This window comes from Pseudorca crassidens, chromosome 2 (assembly GCF_039906515.1).
Source record: "Pseudorca crassidens isolate mPseCra1 chromosome 2, mPseCra1.hap1, whole genome shotgun sequence".
In the NCBI taxonomy this organism is placed as follows: Eukaryota; Metazoa; Chordata; class Mammalia; order Artiodactyla; family Delphinidae; genus Pseudorca; species Pseudorca crassidens.
This window is the reverse complement of record NC_090297.1, coordinates 80,010,866-80,030,525: the sequence shown is the minus strand read 5'-3', so window position 1 is coordinate 80,030,525 and position 19,660 is coordinate 80,010,866. Positions and strand designations below refer to the sequence as shown.

The window sequence follows — 19,660 nt, the reverse complement described above, 5'->3', positions numbered from 1 at the left end:
CAAACCCATTCAGCTCGTGTCAATGTAAAAAAGTCTAATATTGAAATATTAATTCTTTTATTTTAATGCAATAAAATGAAAGTTAGAGACCCATTCAAAATAGTGCTTAGCAAATCTTAAAATCTGAAACATTTTCCCTCTCCATACTTACATATACACACATATGTATATTATATGCATAAAATATACTATCACACACACCTGTTATATTGTTCTGTGAATTTGTTTCCTCTTACCATTAAAATTGTCAGTGCTATTTAGTTTTTGCCTTACCCTTTACTAAAGGTAGGATCCTCTCATTTAGGGAACCAGATTCATGAAATATATTGAGTGAAAAAAACAAGATGCAGATTATATATAGTTTGTTACCATCTTTACAAAGCTAGAAAACCAGCACACTCAAACAGTATTTGTGGTCTAACGTGATATTGTTGGTAAACCTGATTATTAAATTGAGTGGTAGGTTCATGCATGTACATTTTATTATTAAGCTTCGTAATTTTTGTATATTTTATATATTAAAATACATATTATATACTCTTGTATGTACCAAATAATATGTAGAATTTTTACATATATAAAATATGATAATTCTCTTATATGATATATTAGAACACCCATATATAATATGTATTTGTAGTAGTATAGTATGTACACCTAAATGATAAAGCAAATTTAAGCCATGGGCTTCTCTGGTGGTGCAGTGGTTGAGAGTCTGCCTGACGATGCAGGGGACACGGGTTCGTGCCCCAGTCCGGGAAGATCCCACATACCATGGAGCGGCTAGGCCCGTGAGCCATGGCCGCTGAGCCTGTGCGTCCGGAGCCTGTGCTCCACAATAGGAGAGGCCACAACAGTGAGAGGCCCGTGTACCGCAAAAAAAAAAAAAAAAAAAATTTTAAGCCCTAATGAGGCCTCCAGACTCCTTCCAAACCTTTCAAAGATGCTTATAAAGTCTCTGTAAAGACACCTTTAAAATTCTGTCACCTTGATGAAAGCATTCCCTTATCTTGATTTTAGAAGCAAGATTACAAATTTAAAAGCATTGTGTCATGTATTTTAATAGTGAATCTATTCAGTAACATTTTATATGATTGGTCGCTGTATTTTTGTGTATAAATTATTTATATAATTTTTAAAATCTTCATAATTACTTATATAATTATATCATTTGTAGTAGATAAATACTTAAACATTATAATTATGGTTATTTTTGTGGGTCATAAATTAAACCTATTTTATAATGTAGGTTTAATATAAATTTCAAATTTAATGTCATTAATTCTTAACTAATTTCTGAGTATCCTGTAGTGTTATAATATACCATAATAGTAACAACTACCTGTATTTCAAAATCACATATAGTATTACAGATTATCTTGTTATATTCATATTTACCTAGTAAGTTGTTTTGAAAATTTTTATTAAATTTTTCTATCATTATTTTTCTATCATTACATGTAGTAATTAAAATATTCCATTTTTGTAGGTCAGAGAAAGAGGGCAAAAATGTTACCATCAAATTTGAAGATCACTAATGAAGACACAAATTATATTTCACAAACACAAAAATTCCAGTTTGCCTTCCCTTCTAATGAAGAAGATGATCTAAATTTTGGAGGGGCAGGTAACAATGACTTACATGTTGCTGGCAAGCTGACATATGGTTCTTCTCAGAAATGGAAAAATCACACTGGCACTGAGATAGCACTTGAGAAAAATGTTCCGGATGATACGAAGTTAATTAATTTTGCACAAGATAAAGGAGAGAGCACGTCAGCCTTCTGCAAGAGGTAATTAATTAAATGAAATAAATAATATTCAATGATAAAGTTGAATATTTATGTGTATGTCCAGACGTATGAAGTATGGTAGAATCTGAATGAGAAAAATATCAACAACAAATAGAGTCTACCAGGGACTTCCCTGGTGGTCCACTGGGTAAGACTCCGTGCTCCCAATGCAGGGGGCTGGGGTTCGATTCCTTGTTGGGGAACTAGATCCTGCACACATGCCACAACTAAGAGTTCACATGCTGCAACTAAGAAGTCCGCACGCCACAACTAAAAGATCCCTCACACTGTAACTAAAGATCCTGCATGCCCCAATTGAGAGCTGGTGCAACCAAAATAAATAAATAAATATTAAAAAGCAAACAAAGAAAAAACCAAACAGAGTCTACTATGTACTAGACACTGTTAACTGTGGGATTCTAGCCATAGGTTCTTGCCTTCAGAGAACTTACAGTTTATTGAGGGAAAGGCAGATAGTAAATAAAAGTAATTGATTGAATACTTTTTGCACCACAATTATTTTGATGAGATACATGGTTAGAGCAGAGGTTCTCAAACTTTGTTTACAGGACCCTTTTACCCTTAAAAATTACTGAGGATTCCCATAGAGCTTTTGCTTATTTGGGTTATATCTATTGATATTTAACCATATTGTAAATTAAAATTATGGAAAAAAGTGTTATGGAAATTGTTTTGATCATATGAACTCTCTGAATCTTGACCACCATTTGAGAACTGTTGTTAATATGAGGTCCTAATCTGCTCTGCACAATCAGGGAAGACTTTCCTGAGGAAATGGTATTTAAGCTTAACATTAAGGAGGAATAGAATCAAGCTGAATGCAAATAAAGAAGGAGAGTGTGCCAGGCAGAAGGAATAGTATGTGCGAAAGTACTAAGGTAACGCAGAGCTTGGCTTATTCTTAGAAATTTTTCTTTAGTTTAAGTAAGAGAGAATGCTAAGAGATAAGGTGTGGAGGGGCCAAGTCATTCAGAGTCTTATAGGTCATGAAACACTTTGTACATTTAGGCAGTGCTTATTAAACTGTGGCCCATGAACTCTCTGCATCAGAATTACCTGGAGTGCTTGTTAAAAATTTGGATTCCTGCTTTCTACCTTAGACGTATTGAATCACAGTCTGGATAAAGGTGGGGATGGGACCCAGGAATCCAAATTTTTAACAAATTTTCTAGATGATTGTTATGCACACTAAAGTTTGAGAACCATTGTTCTAAGGTCCTGGGTTTTAAGCAGAGGAGTAAAATTAGATTTTCTTTTTTATTTAATGTCCATTTTGGCCCCAGTATGATAAATTAGAAGAGAGCTAGAATACATTGTGAAGGGTCACTTAGGCTATTTTATTAGTGTAGGTGAGAGAAGATGGTAGCCTGACCTAGGATGAGATAACAGGAATGAAAAAGTTCAAAGTTTTTTAGGAGATAGAATTCCCACAGGACTTAAATGACATTTGGATACGAGACCTGACTCCTAGGTTTCTGGCTTGAGCCAGAATGATGAAGGATGATAGTGTTCTTTCATGGTACAGAAAACTGTAAAGGAAGAATAGGGGAACTTGGTGAGTACAGATTTCGACATGTTGATTTTGGGTACTTACAAATTGTCCAAAAGACAATTGGATGTATGGGTTAAGGATTCAGAAGAGATCTAGTTGACAGTTTTTGTTTTCTCTGTGACATAAGAGGCAAAGTCATCTGTGGAGTTTGAGGGGAAAAGTGGGGTTATTGAGCAAGTATGAGAAGAGTGGAAGAAATTGCGGAGAATGGGAAAGCAACTAATTAGAATAATGGTAGGATTTTTGGACACTGTAAAGGGCCCAGTTGAGGTTGATGTCTATGAATTTTAAAATAAATTTTATTAACATGTAATTCACATATCATAAAATTCATTATTTTGAAGTGTACAGTTCATGGTTTTTAGTGTAGTCACGGAGTTGTGCAGCCGTCACTACTCTCCAATTTTAAAATGTTTTTGCTGCCCCAAAAGAAGCTCTATACTCATTAACAGTCCCTCCCCATTCCTCCTTCCCCCATCTAGCCCCTGACAACCACTAATAGTTTTCTGTTTCTGTGGGTTTACCTATTCTAGACGTTTCATATAAGTGGAGTCATACAATATCTGACCTTTTGTGTCTGGCTTCTTTCACTTAGCATAACATTTTTAAGGTTCATCCGTGTTATGTCATGTATCAGTATTTTATTCTTTTTTTATGGCCAAATAATATTTCATTGAATGGGTATATCACATTTTGTTTAATGATCTGTCAATTGATGGACATTTGAGTTGTTTCCACTTTTTGGCTATTATGAATAATGTTGCTATGAACACTCACGTATACGTTTTTGTGTGAATATATGCATTTGACCCTTGAACAACACAGAGGTTAGGAGTGTGTTGACCTTCTGGGAAGTCAAAAAATGAAGTATAACTTTATAGTTGGCCCTCTCTATCCACAGTTCTGCATCAGTGGATTCAGCCAACCTCAGATCGTGTAGTACCATAGTAGTATTTACTGAAGAAAAAAATTCCGAGTATAAGTGATCTGGTGCAGTTTAAACCTATGTTGTTCAAGGGTCAAATGTATTTTAATTCTTTTGGATTTATACTTAGATGTAGAATTGCTGGGTCATATGGTAACTCGATATTTATCTTTTTTGAGAAACTGCCAAATTGTTTTACAAAGTAACTATACCACTGAACAGTCCCACTAGCAATATATGAGGAATCTGATTTCTCCAGGTCCTTGCCAGCACTTGTTGTCTGTCTTTTTTATTATAGCCATACTAGTGGGTGTGACCATTGTGTACCATTGTGGTTTTGATTTGCATATTCCTGCTGACTAAAGATGTTGGGCAACTTTTCATGTGATTATTGGTTATTTTTATATCTTCTTCGGAGTAATGTCTATTCAGATCCTTTGCCTGTATTTTTAATTGCGTTGTCTTTTTATTGTTGAGTTGTAAGTGTTCTTTATTCTGGATAAAAATCCCTCATCAGTTATATGATTTACAAATAATTTCTCACATTCTGTGTGTTGTTTTTCATTTTTTTGTTCGTATCCTTAGCAGCCCAAAAGTTTTTAATTTTAATGAAGTTAAGTCCAATTTTTCTAATTTTTGACTGGACTTTTGGTGTCCTATCTAAGAAACCATTGCCTAATCCAGGTTTGCAAAGACTTACTCCCACATTTTCTTCTAAGAGTTTAATAAATTTAGCTCTTAAATTTAGATCTATGATCCATTGTGAGTTAACTTTTCAATATGGTGCAAGGTAGGAGTCCAGCTTCATTCTTTTGCACATATATATCCAGTTGTTAAAAAACAAAAACAAAAACTATTCTTTCCCCATGGAATGTCATGGCACCCTCACTGACAATCAATCAACCGTAAATGGAAGGTCTGGGGGTTTTCTTACACCATCCAATTATCTGATTCATCAACACCAATGGGTGTCCAACAGTTCAATTCAGTTTTCATACTAACTCCTGGAGTTAGCATCAGACCACATGGGTTAAGGGTTCAGTCCTTTGCCCTACTTGAAATGCCAGCCACAAATAGGGTGCCAGGCTACTGACATTTCTGCCTTGCAGACTACAAATTTGGGAGTTCCCACTACCCCACATTGGGTGTAATAATTTGCTAGAATTACTCACAGAATTAGAAAAATGCTTTACTTATGTTTACCAGTTCATTATAAAGGATACAACTTAGGAACAGCCAAATGGAGGAGATACATAAGGCAAGGTATGGAGAGGAAGAGTGTGCAGAGCTTCCATATCCTCTCTGAGTGTCACTCTCTCAGCACCTTGATGTGTTACCAGTCTAGAAGCTCTCCGAACCCCCTGTCATTTAGGAATTTTTTATTCATGGAGGTTTCATTACATAAGCGTGATTGATTAAATCATTGGCTATTGGTGATTGAACTCAATCTCCAGCCTTTCTCCCTTCCTTGGATGTTGGGAGTGGAGCTGAAAATCTCAACCCTCTAATCAAGTTTAGTTCTTTCTGGTGATCGGTCCCCATCCTGAAACTGTCTAGGTGACAAGAGTCACCTCATTAGCATAAACTCAGGTATGATTGAAAGGGGCTTATTATGAATAACAAAAGATGCTTCTATCACTTCTGTCAAGCAGGGAATTCCAAAGGTTTCAGGAGCTCTGTGCCAGGAACTGGGAACAAAAACCAAACATATATTTTCTATTATACCACACAAAGGTATTTTTCCATGCTCTCAATTCTATTCTATTGATCTGTATGTCTCTCCTTATGCCTGGCATAAGGATATTTTTCACAATGGCATATCCTACATTTTCTTGATTGCTGTAGCTTTGTATTGATAGTAAAGTTTTACATCAGGAAGTGTGAGTCCTCCAACTTTGTTCCTTTTTTTCAAGATTTTTTTGCTATTCTGATTTATTTGCATTTTCGTATGAATTTTAGGATAAGCTGATCAATTTCTGCAGAGAAGCCAGCTGGGATTTTGATAAGGATTGTATTGAATCTGTAGGTAACCTGATGACTATTGCTATCTTAATATCATTAAATCTCCCAATCTATGAACTGGGATATCTTTCCATTTATTTAGGTTTTCTTTAATTGCTTTCAAAGATGTTTTGTGGTTTTCTGTGGACAAGTCTTATACTTATTTTGTTAAATTTACTCATAAGTACTTTATTCTTTTTGATGTTATTTTAAATGGAATTTCAGATTGTCCATTGAAAGTGTATAGAAATACAGTTGATTTTTATATATTGATTTTGTTTCTTCAGTCTTGCTAATGATGACTTTGAATTTTAATATAACTCATCTACCTAACAGTTGTACTTTTTCCAGTAGTGTTCCACCACCCGGCTGCAATTATAAAAAACAGTAGATAGTTAGATTCATCTAGAATTGCAGATTTGCAAGATAGTATGATAAAAGGCTAAAGGGGAAGAGGAGTTTAGAATATTGGTAAGAGAGTGGTTGAAAAGATAGGTCGTGGTATTAAATTCATTAAAGATACGTGAGAAAAATGAAGGGGAAGATGGTTTGGGAAAAAATAAGGAGATTAATTATAGTAATTTTGTTCTTTGACCTCATTGGTACCTTGAGCAAACAAGCTAAAAGGATAGGAGGTTGTGTTCAGAGAATGATATGTCGGAATCGTTGATTTGAAAAGAGGAGCAGTTCTGGATAATGATAATGTCTAAGGTGAGAGAGTAGGTGACTGAGATCATGTGAGCGATAAAGCCACTGAAGATAAAAGCCTAAGAAACTGAGAGGGTAGGATTTTGAATGGGTTGTCTACATGAGTGTTGAAGTAACCCAGATGATGGCAGAGTTTGGGATTGAGAGGAAAAGATTCTAAAGTGACCAGAGGTTGATATATGATACATGCCATGAGGAGGGTTACAAGGTGGTATAGCTAGACAGCACAGATACTTTTGTGAGAGAGTGGAAAAGTAATGATGTAGATTTGGGGTGGAGAAGAAGGCTCTCAACCATCAGTACATTGGATGTGGGAGAGTTAGCAGTTTTTTCCACTTAAGAGTTTTTTAAGGAGCAAGAGTTTTCCAGGAAAAATAAATATTTTTGTTAAGACCAGGAAGTAAATATAAAATTCAGTAAAGAAGCTGAGGATATGGAGAATGTGGAGTGGGAGTTCCAGAGGACCTAGGAAGAATCTGAGGTTCAGAGAATTTAGATAACTAGTATGTGGATAATATTTTTATGGTTTGAAAAACCTATTTCAAACTCTAAAGTCATGCAGCTAGAAGGTGGAGGAGCTTTGGATTTATATTCAGGTTTGTCTGATTCCAAAGTCTGTCCTTTTAACTGATATCACAGCACGTAGCAAGGAGTCATCTTGTGGCATAAGTGTTTTCCTTGTCCTCAATACCATTTCATAATGGGATTCTATTATATTATCTAAGACTAACCATCTTCTTTTGAATTTTCTGTCTTCAAAAATAGAACTGCTGGCCTTGGAGGATGCGACTCTACAGTTTGTTCTAAAATACATTTCTCTCTCTAGTTTTTTGAAAGATTGGTCTTTCTCATACAAAAATCTGTCATTAAGATTAATAGTCAAAATAATTTAGAAAGTATTCTGTATTTGTACAGTACTTATTTGGGTGTCATTCCTTATAGAATTCTGTAAGACTGATAACCTGCCATCACCCTTTTACTTATTCTATAAGGTGCTAGTGTTGTATTAGGAACCCTATTGGTCACTTCTTCCCTTAGGGCTATTGTGAACAAATTACTTTGATGGATTGTCTTTGAATCAGTTGAATATAGTAAATTACAATCATACAATGGCCTTTCTTTGTTTTCTAGAACTTTATAAAGAACTATTTCTTACACTAAAATGATTATTGAACAGTGTTTGGAAAGTTGGTGCTAGATACTGACAAGAAGTCTCAGTACCTGTCCGCATGGGCCTCTCTATAGGGTTGCTTCAGTGGTCTCATGATATAGTGGCTAGCTCCCCTTAGAGTGAGTGATCCAAGAGACCATGTGGAAGTGACAATCTTTTATGACCTAGCCTTAGATGTCACACGCTTGTCCTTCCACAGTACTCTGCTAGTCTCATAGGCCAGTCCTGATTCAAGGAAGGTGACTAATAAAGTGGGTGAGCACCAGGAAACAAGGATCATTGGAACTATCTCAGAGGCTGGCTACCACAGATGGATTTATCTGAGTGTTAGGAAAAGAAATAATTCAGTGGTAAATTCAGCAAATTATACTTTAGGAGAATGATTAGCTTTTGTGTTCTAATAAACCAAAATCTGTAGGTATTTTTAAAGGGACCAATTTTATGCTAGTTTTTCACATTCTAAGTAACTATTATAAATGCAAATATGTTTTGTTTTGCAGATTATTTAAAATATCTGACAATATACACGGAAGTGCTTATTCCAATGACAGAGTAAACTTGGACTCTCATATTGGCTCAGTGAAAACTGTCCAAATGGAAATGAGCAAAGGGAAATCATGGAAATATAGCAAGAGTAAGCAGAAACCTCAATATTCAGACATTAATATGTTTAGAGCCAGTGATACTTTTTCTGCTTCTGAAATCAGAGAAGGCATAATCAAAGGACCATCTTTTTCAGTTGCCTCCCAGCCTCATGAAGTTCAAGGTAATTCCTTGCTTTTTCAGTTGGTTTTCTAAAAGTACAGTCTAGTCTGTTTTTCTTAGCATAGGTAAGGATACAAAAATTTGAGTAGGCTGTCTCTATGTACAATTTCTTTACTATATTGCATTGTTTTTTTAAACTGTGATCTAATATTGTTTTAACTGTGCTCTCAATGAAAAGTTATACAAATTTTATTGAAGTAGCTTTTATGGAAAAGGTTAAAAATATGCATAAGTATGTAGGATTTTTTTTTTTAGGGGTAACAGAAAATGGTTTCAATTCCTTGAAGGCTGTCACAGAAATCCGTATCCTTTAAATTATTTTACTATAGCAGCATTATATTTGAAGTCATAATTTTTAAAACATTTTATATCATTGTGTTTCTATTTGTTTGTTTTGGTTGACAAAGAAGAAGAGGGAAAAGTGAATCTTTTGGGTCATGTAAGAGTCCCAATATGTGTGATAGTGCTACTGAAAGTGTGATCTGTGGACTGGTACCAGTTGTGAACTGTTTGTTACCAGTCTGTGACAAGTACAGATACGAGATTTGTATTACTGAATGAACTGTGAGCATATTTACTTACAAATTGATACAGATAATTTCCTATATTTTGTGTAAGAACAGCGTATTGGTATAAAGATGGGTAGGGGAAATGACTGAGAATGGAATATTCTATGGACTGGGGACATTTTTACAAATCTAGTAATTTTTGAAATAACCTAATTTGCAGATTATACCTATTTACATGTCTGGGTATTTCCAACGTAATAATTTTGAGTATATATGTGTGTTCTGGAGGTAACATTCTCTTTGCTTTTTTGATACTTTGTATATGTCTGTAACAGTGTACTTATTCTATTTTATTATAACTCATCAGCTGTTTCTGTAACTACCTCCCTATGACCTATGAACTCCTTGAAGGCAAGGACCAAGCCTTATGTATCTTCTTATCTCCAAATTCATTGAAAGCCGTATAAAGAGGAGAAGTTGTTCTGGCAAAAGGGTAGCCATGAGCAAGGGCAAGGGTAAGAAAGTATGGAATATGTTTGGAAAGAACAAGTATTCCAGTTTGGGTGAAAAAAGTCATGATTAAAGGAGTAGTAGGAGGACTACCCTGCTGGCGCAGTGGTTAAGAATCTGCCTGCCAATGCAGGGGACACGAATTCAAGCCCTGGTCTGGGAAGATCCTACATGCCGTGGAGCGACTAAGCCCGTGTGCCACAACTGCTGAGCCTGCACTCTAGGGCCCATAAGCCACAACTACTGAGTAGTTGTGAGCCCCACAACTACTGAAGCCTGCATGCCTAGAGCCTGTGCTCTGCAACAAGAGAAGCCACCATTATGAGAAACCTGCACACCACAATGAAGAGTAGCCCCCACTTGCTGTAACTAGAGAAAGCCCACGCACAGCAATGAAGACCCAACACAGCCAAAAAAATAAATAAGTTTTTTTAAAATGCAGTAAAAAGGAATTGTATTTTTTTTTTTAAAAAAAGGAGTAGGAGGAAATAATGATGGATAGGTATTTTAGGATTAGATCATTTAATGCCATGAATACCAAGAAGCTTTTATTTTTATTTTTAATATATTTACTAAGCCATGAATAGAAACCATGCAATATTTTTGAGCAGGTCAAGTTACATTACCTAAGCCATGCTTTAGGATTATAGAATTAGTGACTCAAAGCTGGGGAAGGCTCTAGAATCCACAAAAGTTATGATCTAGTTGGCAAAACAGTGAATTCCAGATATGGGGCCGTTGAGCTAGAGAAATCTAGGGATGAGTGATTCTAATCCTGGGTACTCTGGGGACTGAGAATTCTGAAGTGTAGTTAGAAAATGTTTGGTTGACCACTTGTGAAAAATTGCCTCCAGCGCATATAACTGAACTGAATTAGAATGGGAGGAAGGGACAATAAAAGGATTATATATGATATAATAATGTCAGAAATGGCCAGCCATTAGTGCTCCTCTTCATCATGTTGTCTCAGTCTTGTTGCACTTCCTTCTCTCTGATGATCTAAATAGTGTGGGAATGTAGGAAATAGGTTAGCAGTAAACAGTTAAAAGTAGTTTCATTATCTGTATGATGGAAAATTCTTATCCCATACCTGAACTTGCCATAATGTGACTAATTTTTGAAGAGTTTTATAAAGATTTTCTTGCTATCTTAGCATAGCTGAAGTGCTTCTGTTGTTTAGGTCTCTTTGTTAGCTAGACTACTGCCTACTCTTGTGTCCATTGATTTATTGTCCAAAAAGTTCATTTGCTGTCAAACTTGTTGAACTTGCTGCACTTTATTGTTTCCAAGTGTATATTTAAAGTGGAAGATTGAATGCTAGTTATGATAATTTGAGAGTCTGGGGATTACTTGGACTTATTTTCTGATTATTTTACAATAGTTTACTATATTTGAATCCTCAGGACAATAGAAGTTTGGTCAGATTGATCCTGCTACAGTACTGTTGTCATTTTAAGTTCTGCAGACATCCTGCTCCTTCCGCCCCGCATCCCGTTATAACATGTAATTGCAGTGAGACTGCTGAGAATTCTTAGGACAAAAGGAAAAATTTGGGGCTTCCCTGGTGGTGCAGTGGTTGAGAGTCCGCCTACCAATGCAGGGGACACGGGTTCGTGCCCCGGTCCGGGAAGATCCCACATGCTGCGGAGCGGCTGGGCCCGTGAGCCATGGCCGCTGAGCCTGCGCGTCCGGAGCCTGTGCTCCGCAACGGGAGAGGCCACAACAGTGAGAGGCCTGCGTACCGGAAAAAAAAAAAAAAAAAAAAAAAAAGGAAAAATTTGATATCAAGTGTTGATAGTGATGATAAATGCTATACTTAGTAGCTGAGTTTTCTCATGAGCTAGAAACTGATTTTACATCTACTCTGAATCATAGATTCATTTTTGTGAGTGTAAATTGATGTGGAATTACCTGATGAGAGAAAAACCAGCATGATGACCCACTTGTGGGCTTGTTACAAATAAATATTTTAAAGGAAGAGATATATTTTGAAGGAAAAATGAGATTCGTTCAAAAACTGATGGATTGACAAACTCAGTATTACATTTTTGTTTTGGAATGAGTATTCTGACACAGTGCACAATTGAAAGTAAAATGAAGGTTTATAAATTATCTGCTTGATTTAATAAATTCAGGCCTGTATTAATTGAGTTCTTAATGTGTACCAGGCATTTGGGATATGTCAGTTAGTAAAACAGGCAGTGAATTCTTGCCCTTGAGAAGTTAACATTCTTGGGATGGGGGTGGAGAAGAGGATAGATCAGAACAATTGTAATAGTATATAAATAAGTCATATAGTATTTTAGAAGGTGATGAGTAATATGAAAAAAGAAAAAAGTGGGGCAGAGTAAAGGAGATTACATTGGGAATTCTGGAATGGGGGATCAGGATTAGAATTAAATAGAGTAATTAGGGTATGTCTTCTTTAGGAGTTGAAATGGAGGCACATGAAGGAAGTGAAAGAGCCAAGGAAATATGGGGGGAAGAACAATCTAGGCAGAGGGAAGGCTTTACAGCAAAAACATGGCTGATGTTTTTGAAAAACATAAAAGAGTCCAATAAAGCCAGAGGAAATGAGTCAGAAGCAAGAGTAGTAGGACATGAGGTCAGAAACACAAAGGTGGAGTGGGGAGGCAAGATTATGTAGCGCCTTGTGGCCATATACTTTGAGAGAAATGGGGGAATTTGAGCAGAGAAGTAATATGCTCTGATTTAACTTTTATCAGGATCACTTATCACAATCCATCAGTTTTTTAATATCTTCATAAAAATATAATTGCTTAAATAACTATGTATTTGTGTTCTCAGATGTATTATCTGTTTTATATCTCCTAATTGATTGTAACAGCCTCAGTTGCAGGAACTCATTTTCTTCTTTATTTACAACTTCCTGCAGCTTTCTGAGTCTAGTATTCTGCACAGTGTTTCATAAATGTAGTTGACAAATGTGATTCAGACTAATAAGAATCCATGCAAGTACAAATATCTCCCAAACTGGCAATAGACTCTTAACTTGGAGAGGGGACAGTTTATTCTTTATATCTATTAATATTTTTGAGCTTTCTTAGAGGAAGGACGATTTAAGTCCTTGTTGAGCCAGTATGCTGATAATTGCAATTAAATCCACCACTTAGCACAACGAAATTACCAAAAACAAAGGAATTCAGGGTTAGGTGACCAGCAGCAACACACATCAGCTAATGAAACATAATCACCAATTAAAAAATGAAATTTGGAATTGTAAAGAAGAGATAAATATCAAATGGCCTCATCAAGATGAATAAGAAAAAAATACCACTCTGGAAAAGATAAACTACATTCTTAGTTCTGATATACTTTTACATATGTTTCTGCATCTCTTCTGTCAGATCTAATTGTCAAAGTATAACCCTTATATAACCTTGTTTCTCCATAAGGACTTTACAAGTTCTTTTCAGAATATGGAAGGTGACTGGGGACTGGAATAATTTTAATTCCTCCCCCACCCCAGCTTTACTGAGGTATAATTGACAAATAAAATTATAGTACATTTAAAGTGTTCAATATGATAGTTTGATAAATGTATACATTACAAAATGTTCCCACCATCGAGTTAGTTAACACATCCATCACCTCACATATTTACCATTTTTTTTTGTTTTTTTTGGATGAGAACAGTTAACACTTAAGTTCAACTCTCTTAGCAAATTTCAGTTATACAATACAGTACTTTCAACTCTACTCACCATTTTATACATTAGATCCTCACATATTACTCATCTTGTAGCTGAAAGTTTGTACTCTTTTACCAGCCTCTGTTTCTCCCATACCCCCAGCCCCTGGCAACCACCATTCATTGTACTATTTTTATGTCTGACTTTTTTTTTTTTAATTTCCACTTATAAGTGATATCATGCAGATATCACAGAAAGGATCTGTCTTTCGCTGTCTGGCTTAATTCACTTTGTATAATGCTCTCCAGTTTCATCCATGTTGTCACAAAAGGCATAATTTCCTTCTTTCTAAAGGCTGAATAATATTCTGTTGTATACATATTTTCTTTATCTGTTCATTTCTTAATGGTTATGTTGTTTCCATACTTTGGCTACTGTGAGTAATGCTGAAATGAACGTGGCTATACAGATATTTCTTTGAGATACTGATTTTGTTTCGTTTGGATATAACCCAGGGATTGCTGGACCATGTGGTACTCCTATTTTTAATTTTTTGAGGACACTTCATAATGTTTTCCATAAGGACTGCACCAGTTTATATTCTTACCAGTAGTGTACAAGGGTTCTGTTCATCCATATCCTTGCCAGCATTTATCTCTTATCTTTTTGATTATAGCCATTCTAACAGGTGTTAGGTGCCAACTCACTGTGGTTTTGATTGGCATTTTCCTAATGATTACTGATGATAAGCACCTTTTCATGTGCTGTTAGCCATTTGTATGTCTTCTTTGGGAAAATGTCTATTCAAGTCCTTTGCCTATTTTTATTTTTATTTATTTATTTTTTTGCAGTACGCAGGCCTCTCACTGTAGTGGCCTCTCCTGTTGCGGAGCACAGGCTCCGGATGTGCAGGCTCAGTGGCCATGACTCACGGGCCTAGCCGCTCTGCGGCATGTGCGATCTTCCCAGACTGGGGCATGAACCCATGTCCCCTGCATCGGCAGGCAGACTCTCAACCACTGCGCCACCAGGGAAGCCCTGGATGTTTGGTTTGCAAATATTTTCTCCCATTCCATAGGTTGTCTTTTCATTTTGTTGATGGTTTCTTCTGCAGTGCAAAAGCTTTTTAGTGTGACGTAGTCGCACTTGTTTATTTTTGCATTTGTTGCCTTCGCTTTTGGTTTCAAATCCAAAACATCATTGCTAAGACCAGTGTCAAGAAGCATTTCCTCTTTGTTTTCCTCTAGGACTTTTATGATTTCAAGTCTTATGTTTAAGTCTTTAATCCATTTTGAGTTTATTTTTGTGTATGGTATGAGATGGGGGTCCAGTTTCATTCTTTGGCATGTGGATATACAGTTTTCCTATCACCATTTATTGAAATGGTTATGCTTTCCCAATTCTTGACTCCTTTGTTGAAAATTAATTGACCATATATGCATGGGTTTATTTCTGGGCTGGATATTTTGCTCCATTGATCTATGTGTCTGTTTTTAGTGTCGGTACCATACTGCTTTGAGTACCATAGCTTTGTAATATAGTTTGAAATCAAGAAGTGTGTTACATCCAGCTTTGTTCTTCTTTCTTAGTATTGCTTTAGCTGTTTTGTTTGTGTGTGTGTGTGTGTGTGTGTGTGTGTGTGGTTTCATATGATTTTTAGGATTGTTTTTTCTATTTCTATGAAGATGCAATTGGAGTTTGGATAGGGATTGCATTGAATTTGTAGATCATTTAGGGTAGTGTGGACATTCAGCAATATTAATCCTTTGAATCCATGAATATGAAATATCTTTCCATTAATTTGTGTCTTCAGTTTCTTTCATCAATGTCTTATAGTTTTCAGTTTACAGATCTTTTACATCCTTGGTTAAATTTATTCCTCAGTATTTATTCTTTTTGATGCTGTTGTTAATGAGATTATTTGCTTCATTTTTCTTTCTGATATTTCATTGTTACTGTATAGAAATACAACTGATTTTTGTATATAGTTTTTGTATTCTGCAACTTAACTAAATTTGTTTATTAGTTGTAACAGTTTTTTAAATTTGTTTATTTGTTTTGTTTTGTTTTGGTCTGTGTGGAGTCTTGGTTTTTCTATATATAGTTTCTTGTCGCCTGGAAATAGAAACAGTTATACTTCTTTGTTTCCAATTTGGATTCCTTTTCTTTCTTTTTTTTTTTTTTTTTTTTGTTGTCTGATTGCCGTGTCTAGGATATCTAATACTATGCTAAATAAAAGTGGCAAGAATGGACATCCTTGTCTTGTTCCTGACCTCAGAGGAAAAACTCAGTTTTTCATAATTGGGTATGAATGTTAGCTGTGAGCTTGTTATATACAGCCTTTATTATGTTGAAGTGTATTCCTTCTGTACCCAGTTTCTTGAGAGTTTTTATCATGAAAAGATGCTGTATTTTGTCATATGCTTTTTCCTCATCTATTGAGATGATATGATATTTATTCTTTGCTTTGTTAAAGCAGTATATCATGTTGATTGATTTGTGGATGTTGAACCATCCTATATCCCAGGAATAAATTCCATTTGATCATGGGGTATGATCCTTTTAATGTACTGTTGAATTCAGTTTCATAATATTTCGTTGAAGTTTCTGCATCTATGTTTATTAGGGATATTGTCCTGTAATTTTCTTTTCTTATGGTTTTCTTATCTGGCTTTGGTATCAGTGGAATGCTGGCCTCATAAAATGAGTTTAGAAGCATTCCTTTCTCTTTTAGTTTTTGGAAGAGTTTGAGAAGGATTGGTATTAATTCTTTTAAAATATTTGGTAAATTCACCAGTAAAGCCATCTGGTCCTGGACTTTGTTGGGAAATTTTTGATTACTGATTCAGTCTCCTTACTAGTAATTGATCTGCTCAGATTTTCTCTTCTTCATGATTCAGCCTTGATAGGTTCTTGTTTCTAAGAATTTTCCTTTTCTTCTAGATTATCTACTTTTTGGCATATAATTGTTCATAGTAGTCTCTTATGATCCTTAGTATTTCTGTCTTATCAGTTGTGTTTTCTCCTCTTTCATTTCTGATTTTATTTATTTGAATCATCTCTACTTTTTTTCTTAGTTATCTTAGCTATAGTTTTGTCAATTTTGTTAATCTTTTCAAAAAGACCCAGCTCATTGTTTCATTGATCTTTTCTATTGTTTTTCTGGTCTCTTATTTATTTCTGCTCCAGTCTTTGTTATTTTATCCTTCTACTAACTGTGGACTTACTTTGTTCCTCCTTTTCCAGTCCCTTGAGATGTAAAGTTAGGTTGTTTATTTGTGATATTTCATTTTTCTTCATTTTTGTACTTATCACTATAAACTTCCCTCTTAGGACAGCTTTTTATTGCATCCCAAAAGTTTTGGTATGTTGTGTTTCCATTTTCATTTGTCTCAAGGTATGTTTTTGATTTCCCTTTTGATTTCTTCTTTGACCCTAATAGTTGTTCAGGAGCATGTTGTTTAATCTCCATATATTTGTGAATTTTCCAGTTTTCTTCTTTTAATTGATTTTTAGTTTCATGCTATTGTGGTTGGAAAAGATGCTTGATATGATTTCAGTCTTCTTTTAAAACTTAAGACTTGTTTTGTGCCCTAACATATGATATTTCCTGGAGAATGTTCCATGTGCACTTAAGAAGAATGTGCATTCTGTTGCTGCTGAAGGGAATGCTCTGTGTATATCTGTTAGAGCCATCTGGTGTAAGGTATAGTTTAAGTCCGATGTTTCCTTATTGATTTTCTTTCTGGATGATCTATCCATTATTGAAAGTGGGGTCTTGAAGCCCCCTACTATTATTGTATTGCTGTCTATTTCTATGTTCAGGTCTGTTAATATTTGTTTTATATATTTAGGTGTTCCAATGTTGGATGCATAAGTATTTACAGTTGCTGTATCCTCCCAATGGAGGATTATATAATTATAATGACCTCTTTGACTCTTATTAAAGTTTTTGGCTTCAAGTCTATTTTGTCTGATGTAAGTAGAGCTACCTCTACTTTCTGCTGATTTCCACTTGTATAGAATATCTTTTTCCATCCCTTTACTTTCTTTGTGGGTCTTTAAAGCTGAAATGAATCTCTTATAGGCAGCAAATAATTTAGTCCTGTTTTTTTAAATCCATTCAGCCACTTTATGACTTTTGATTAGAAAATTTAGTCCATTTACATTTAAAGTATTTATTGATAGGTTGGACTTGTTGTTATTTTATTGTTTTCTGATGTTTTGTAGTTCTGTTGCTCCTTTCTTCTCCTCTTGCTCTTTTCCTTTGTGATTTGATGATTTTCTGTAGTGGTATGTTCTTACTCTTTTTATTTATCTTTGTGTATCAACTGTAGAGTTTTGTTTTGTAGTTACCTTGAGACTCGCATAAAAAAATCTTACAGTTTTAACAGTCTCTTTTGAGCTGATAAAACTAACTTTGAATGCGTACAAAAGCTCTACAATTTTACATTCACCTTCTCACATTTTATGGGGTTTTTTTTGCGGTACATGGGCCTCTCACTGCTGCGGCCTCTCCCGTTGCAGGACACAGGCTCCGGACACGCAGGCCCAGTGGCCACGGTTCACGGGCCCAGCCACTCCGCGCGGCATGTGGGATCTTCCCAGACTGGGGCACGAACCCATGTCCCCTGCATCAGCAGGCAGACTCTCAACCACTGCGCCACCAGGGAAGCCCTCACATTTTATGTTTTTAATGTCACAATTTGTATCTTTTAATATTGTGTCGCCATTAATAAATTATTATAGATACAGTACTTTTGTCTTTTAACATTTATACTACAGTTATAAGTGATTAACTACCACCATTACAATATTAGAGTATTCTGAATGCAACTATGTATCAACCTGTATCAGTGAGTTTTGTACTTTTATATGTTTTCCTGTTACTAATTAGCATCCTTTCATTTCAGCTTGAAAGAACTTCCTTTAGCATTTCTTGTAAAACGGTCTAGTGATGAACACCTTCAGTTTTTGTTTGTCTAGGAAACTCTTTATTTTTCCTTCAATTCTGAAGGACAGCTTTGCCAAGTAAAATATTCTTAGTTGGCAGTTTTTTTTTCAGCACCCAGAATATATCATTCCACAATCTGGTCTACAAGGTTTTTGCTGAAATATTCACTCAATCTTATGGGAATTCCTTTGTATGTAGCAAGTTGCTTTTCTCTTGCTGCTTTTAAGGTTCTCTCTTTGTCTTTAACTTCTGGCAATTTAATTACTGTGAGTTTCAGTGTGGGTCTCTTGAGATTCACCTTCTTTAGTAATTTCTGGGATTTTGGGATCTGGATGTCTGTTTCTTTCCCCAGGCTAGGATAGTTTTCAGCCATTATTTCTTTAAATAAGCTTTCTTCCCCTTTATCTCTTTTTCTTCTGGAACCCTTATAATGTGTATATTGGTCCACTTGATGGTGTCCCATAAGTTCCTTAAGCTGCTTTCACTCTTTCTCACTCTTTTTTTTTCATTTTGCTCCCGTGATTGCATTAATTCCACTGCCCTGTCTTCAAGTTCACTAATCCTTTCTTTCAGTTGATCTGTCTTCTGTTGAAACCTTCTATTGAAATTTTCAGTTCAGTTATTCTGTTCATTAGCTCTATGATTTCTGTTTGGTACTTTTTAATATTTTATATGACTTCGTTGGAATTCTCATTTTGCTCATGCATTGCTTTCCTGACCTTGATGGGCATCTTTATGTGTTATTTTGAACTATCAGGTAAATCACTTGTCTCTGTTTCATTAAATTCAGTTTCTGGAGATTTATTTATTTATTTATTTTTTAAACATATTCCCGTTTCTTCATTTTTCTTGACTTTCTGTCTTGGTCTCTGAACGTTAGACAAAACAGGTACCTCCCCCGTCTTGAGAGATTGGTCTGGTATAAGAGATAAACCTTTCCAGTCAACCTGGTCTGGGCTCTTAGTTACCTGTCAAACCTTTGTGATTATCCAAGCCTCTGCCTTTGTTCTTAGTGGCTCACAGAAGTTAAGGGTGTGCCAAGATCCATCAGTGTCCCAAAGGGGAGGATTGCAGTCAGTCAGCACCTAGATGCAGGTT

At 35.5% G+C, this 19,660-nt stretch overlaps 1 protein-coding gene across 5 annotated transcripts in view; it reads left to right on the top strand.

Annotated features, from left to right (window-relative positions):
• Nucleotides 1-19,660, top strand: part of HFM1 (helicase for meiosis 1) — a 132,425-nt gene that overhangs the window by 10,983 nt on the left and 101,782 nt on the right. For all 5 annotated transcript variants that reach the window (XR_010940943.1, XR_010940942.1, XM_067726875.1 and 2 more), the window contains exons 4-6: nucleotides 1,490-1,793; nucleotides 8,672-8,937; nucleotides 9,192-9,239. Coding sequence is in view for 3 of the 5 variants with exons in the window: in XM_067726875.1 (XP_067582976.1) it covers nucleotides 1,490-1,793; nucleotides 8,672-8,937; nucleotides 9,192-9,239 (618 nt within the window). In the remaining 2 variants the exon portion in view is untranslated. The remainder of the gene's footprint in view (nucleotides 1-1,489; nucleotides 1,794-8,671; nucleotides 8,938-9,191; nucleotides 9,240-19,660) is intronic.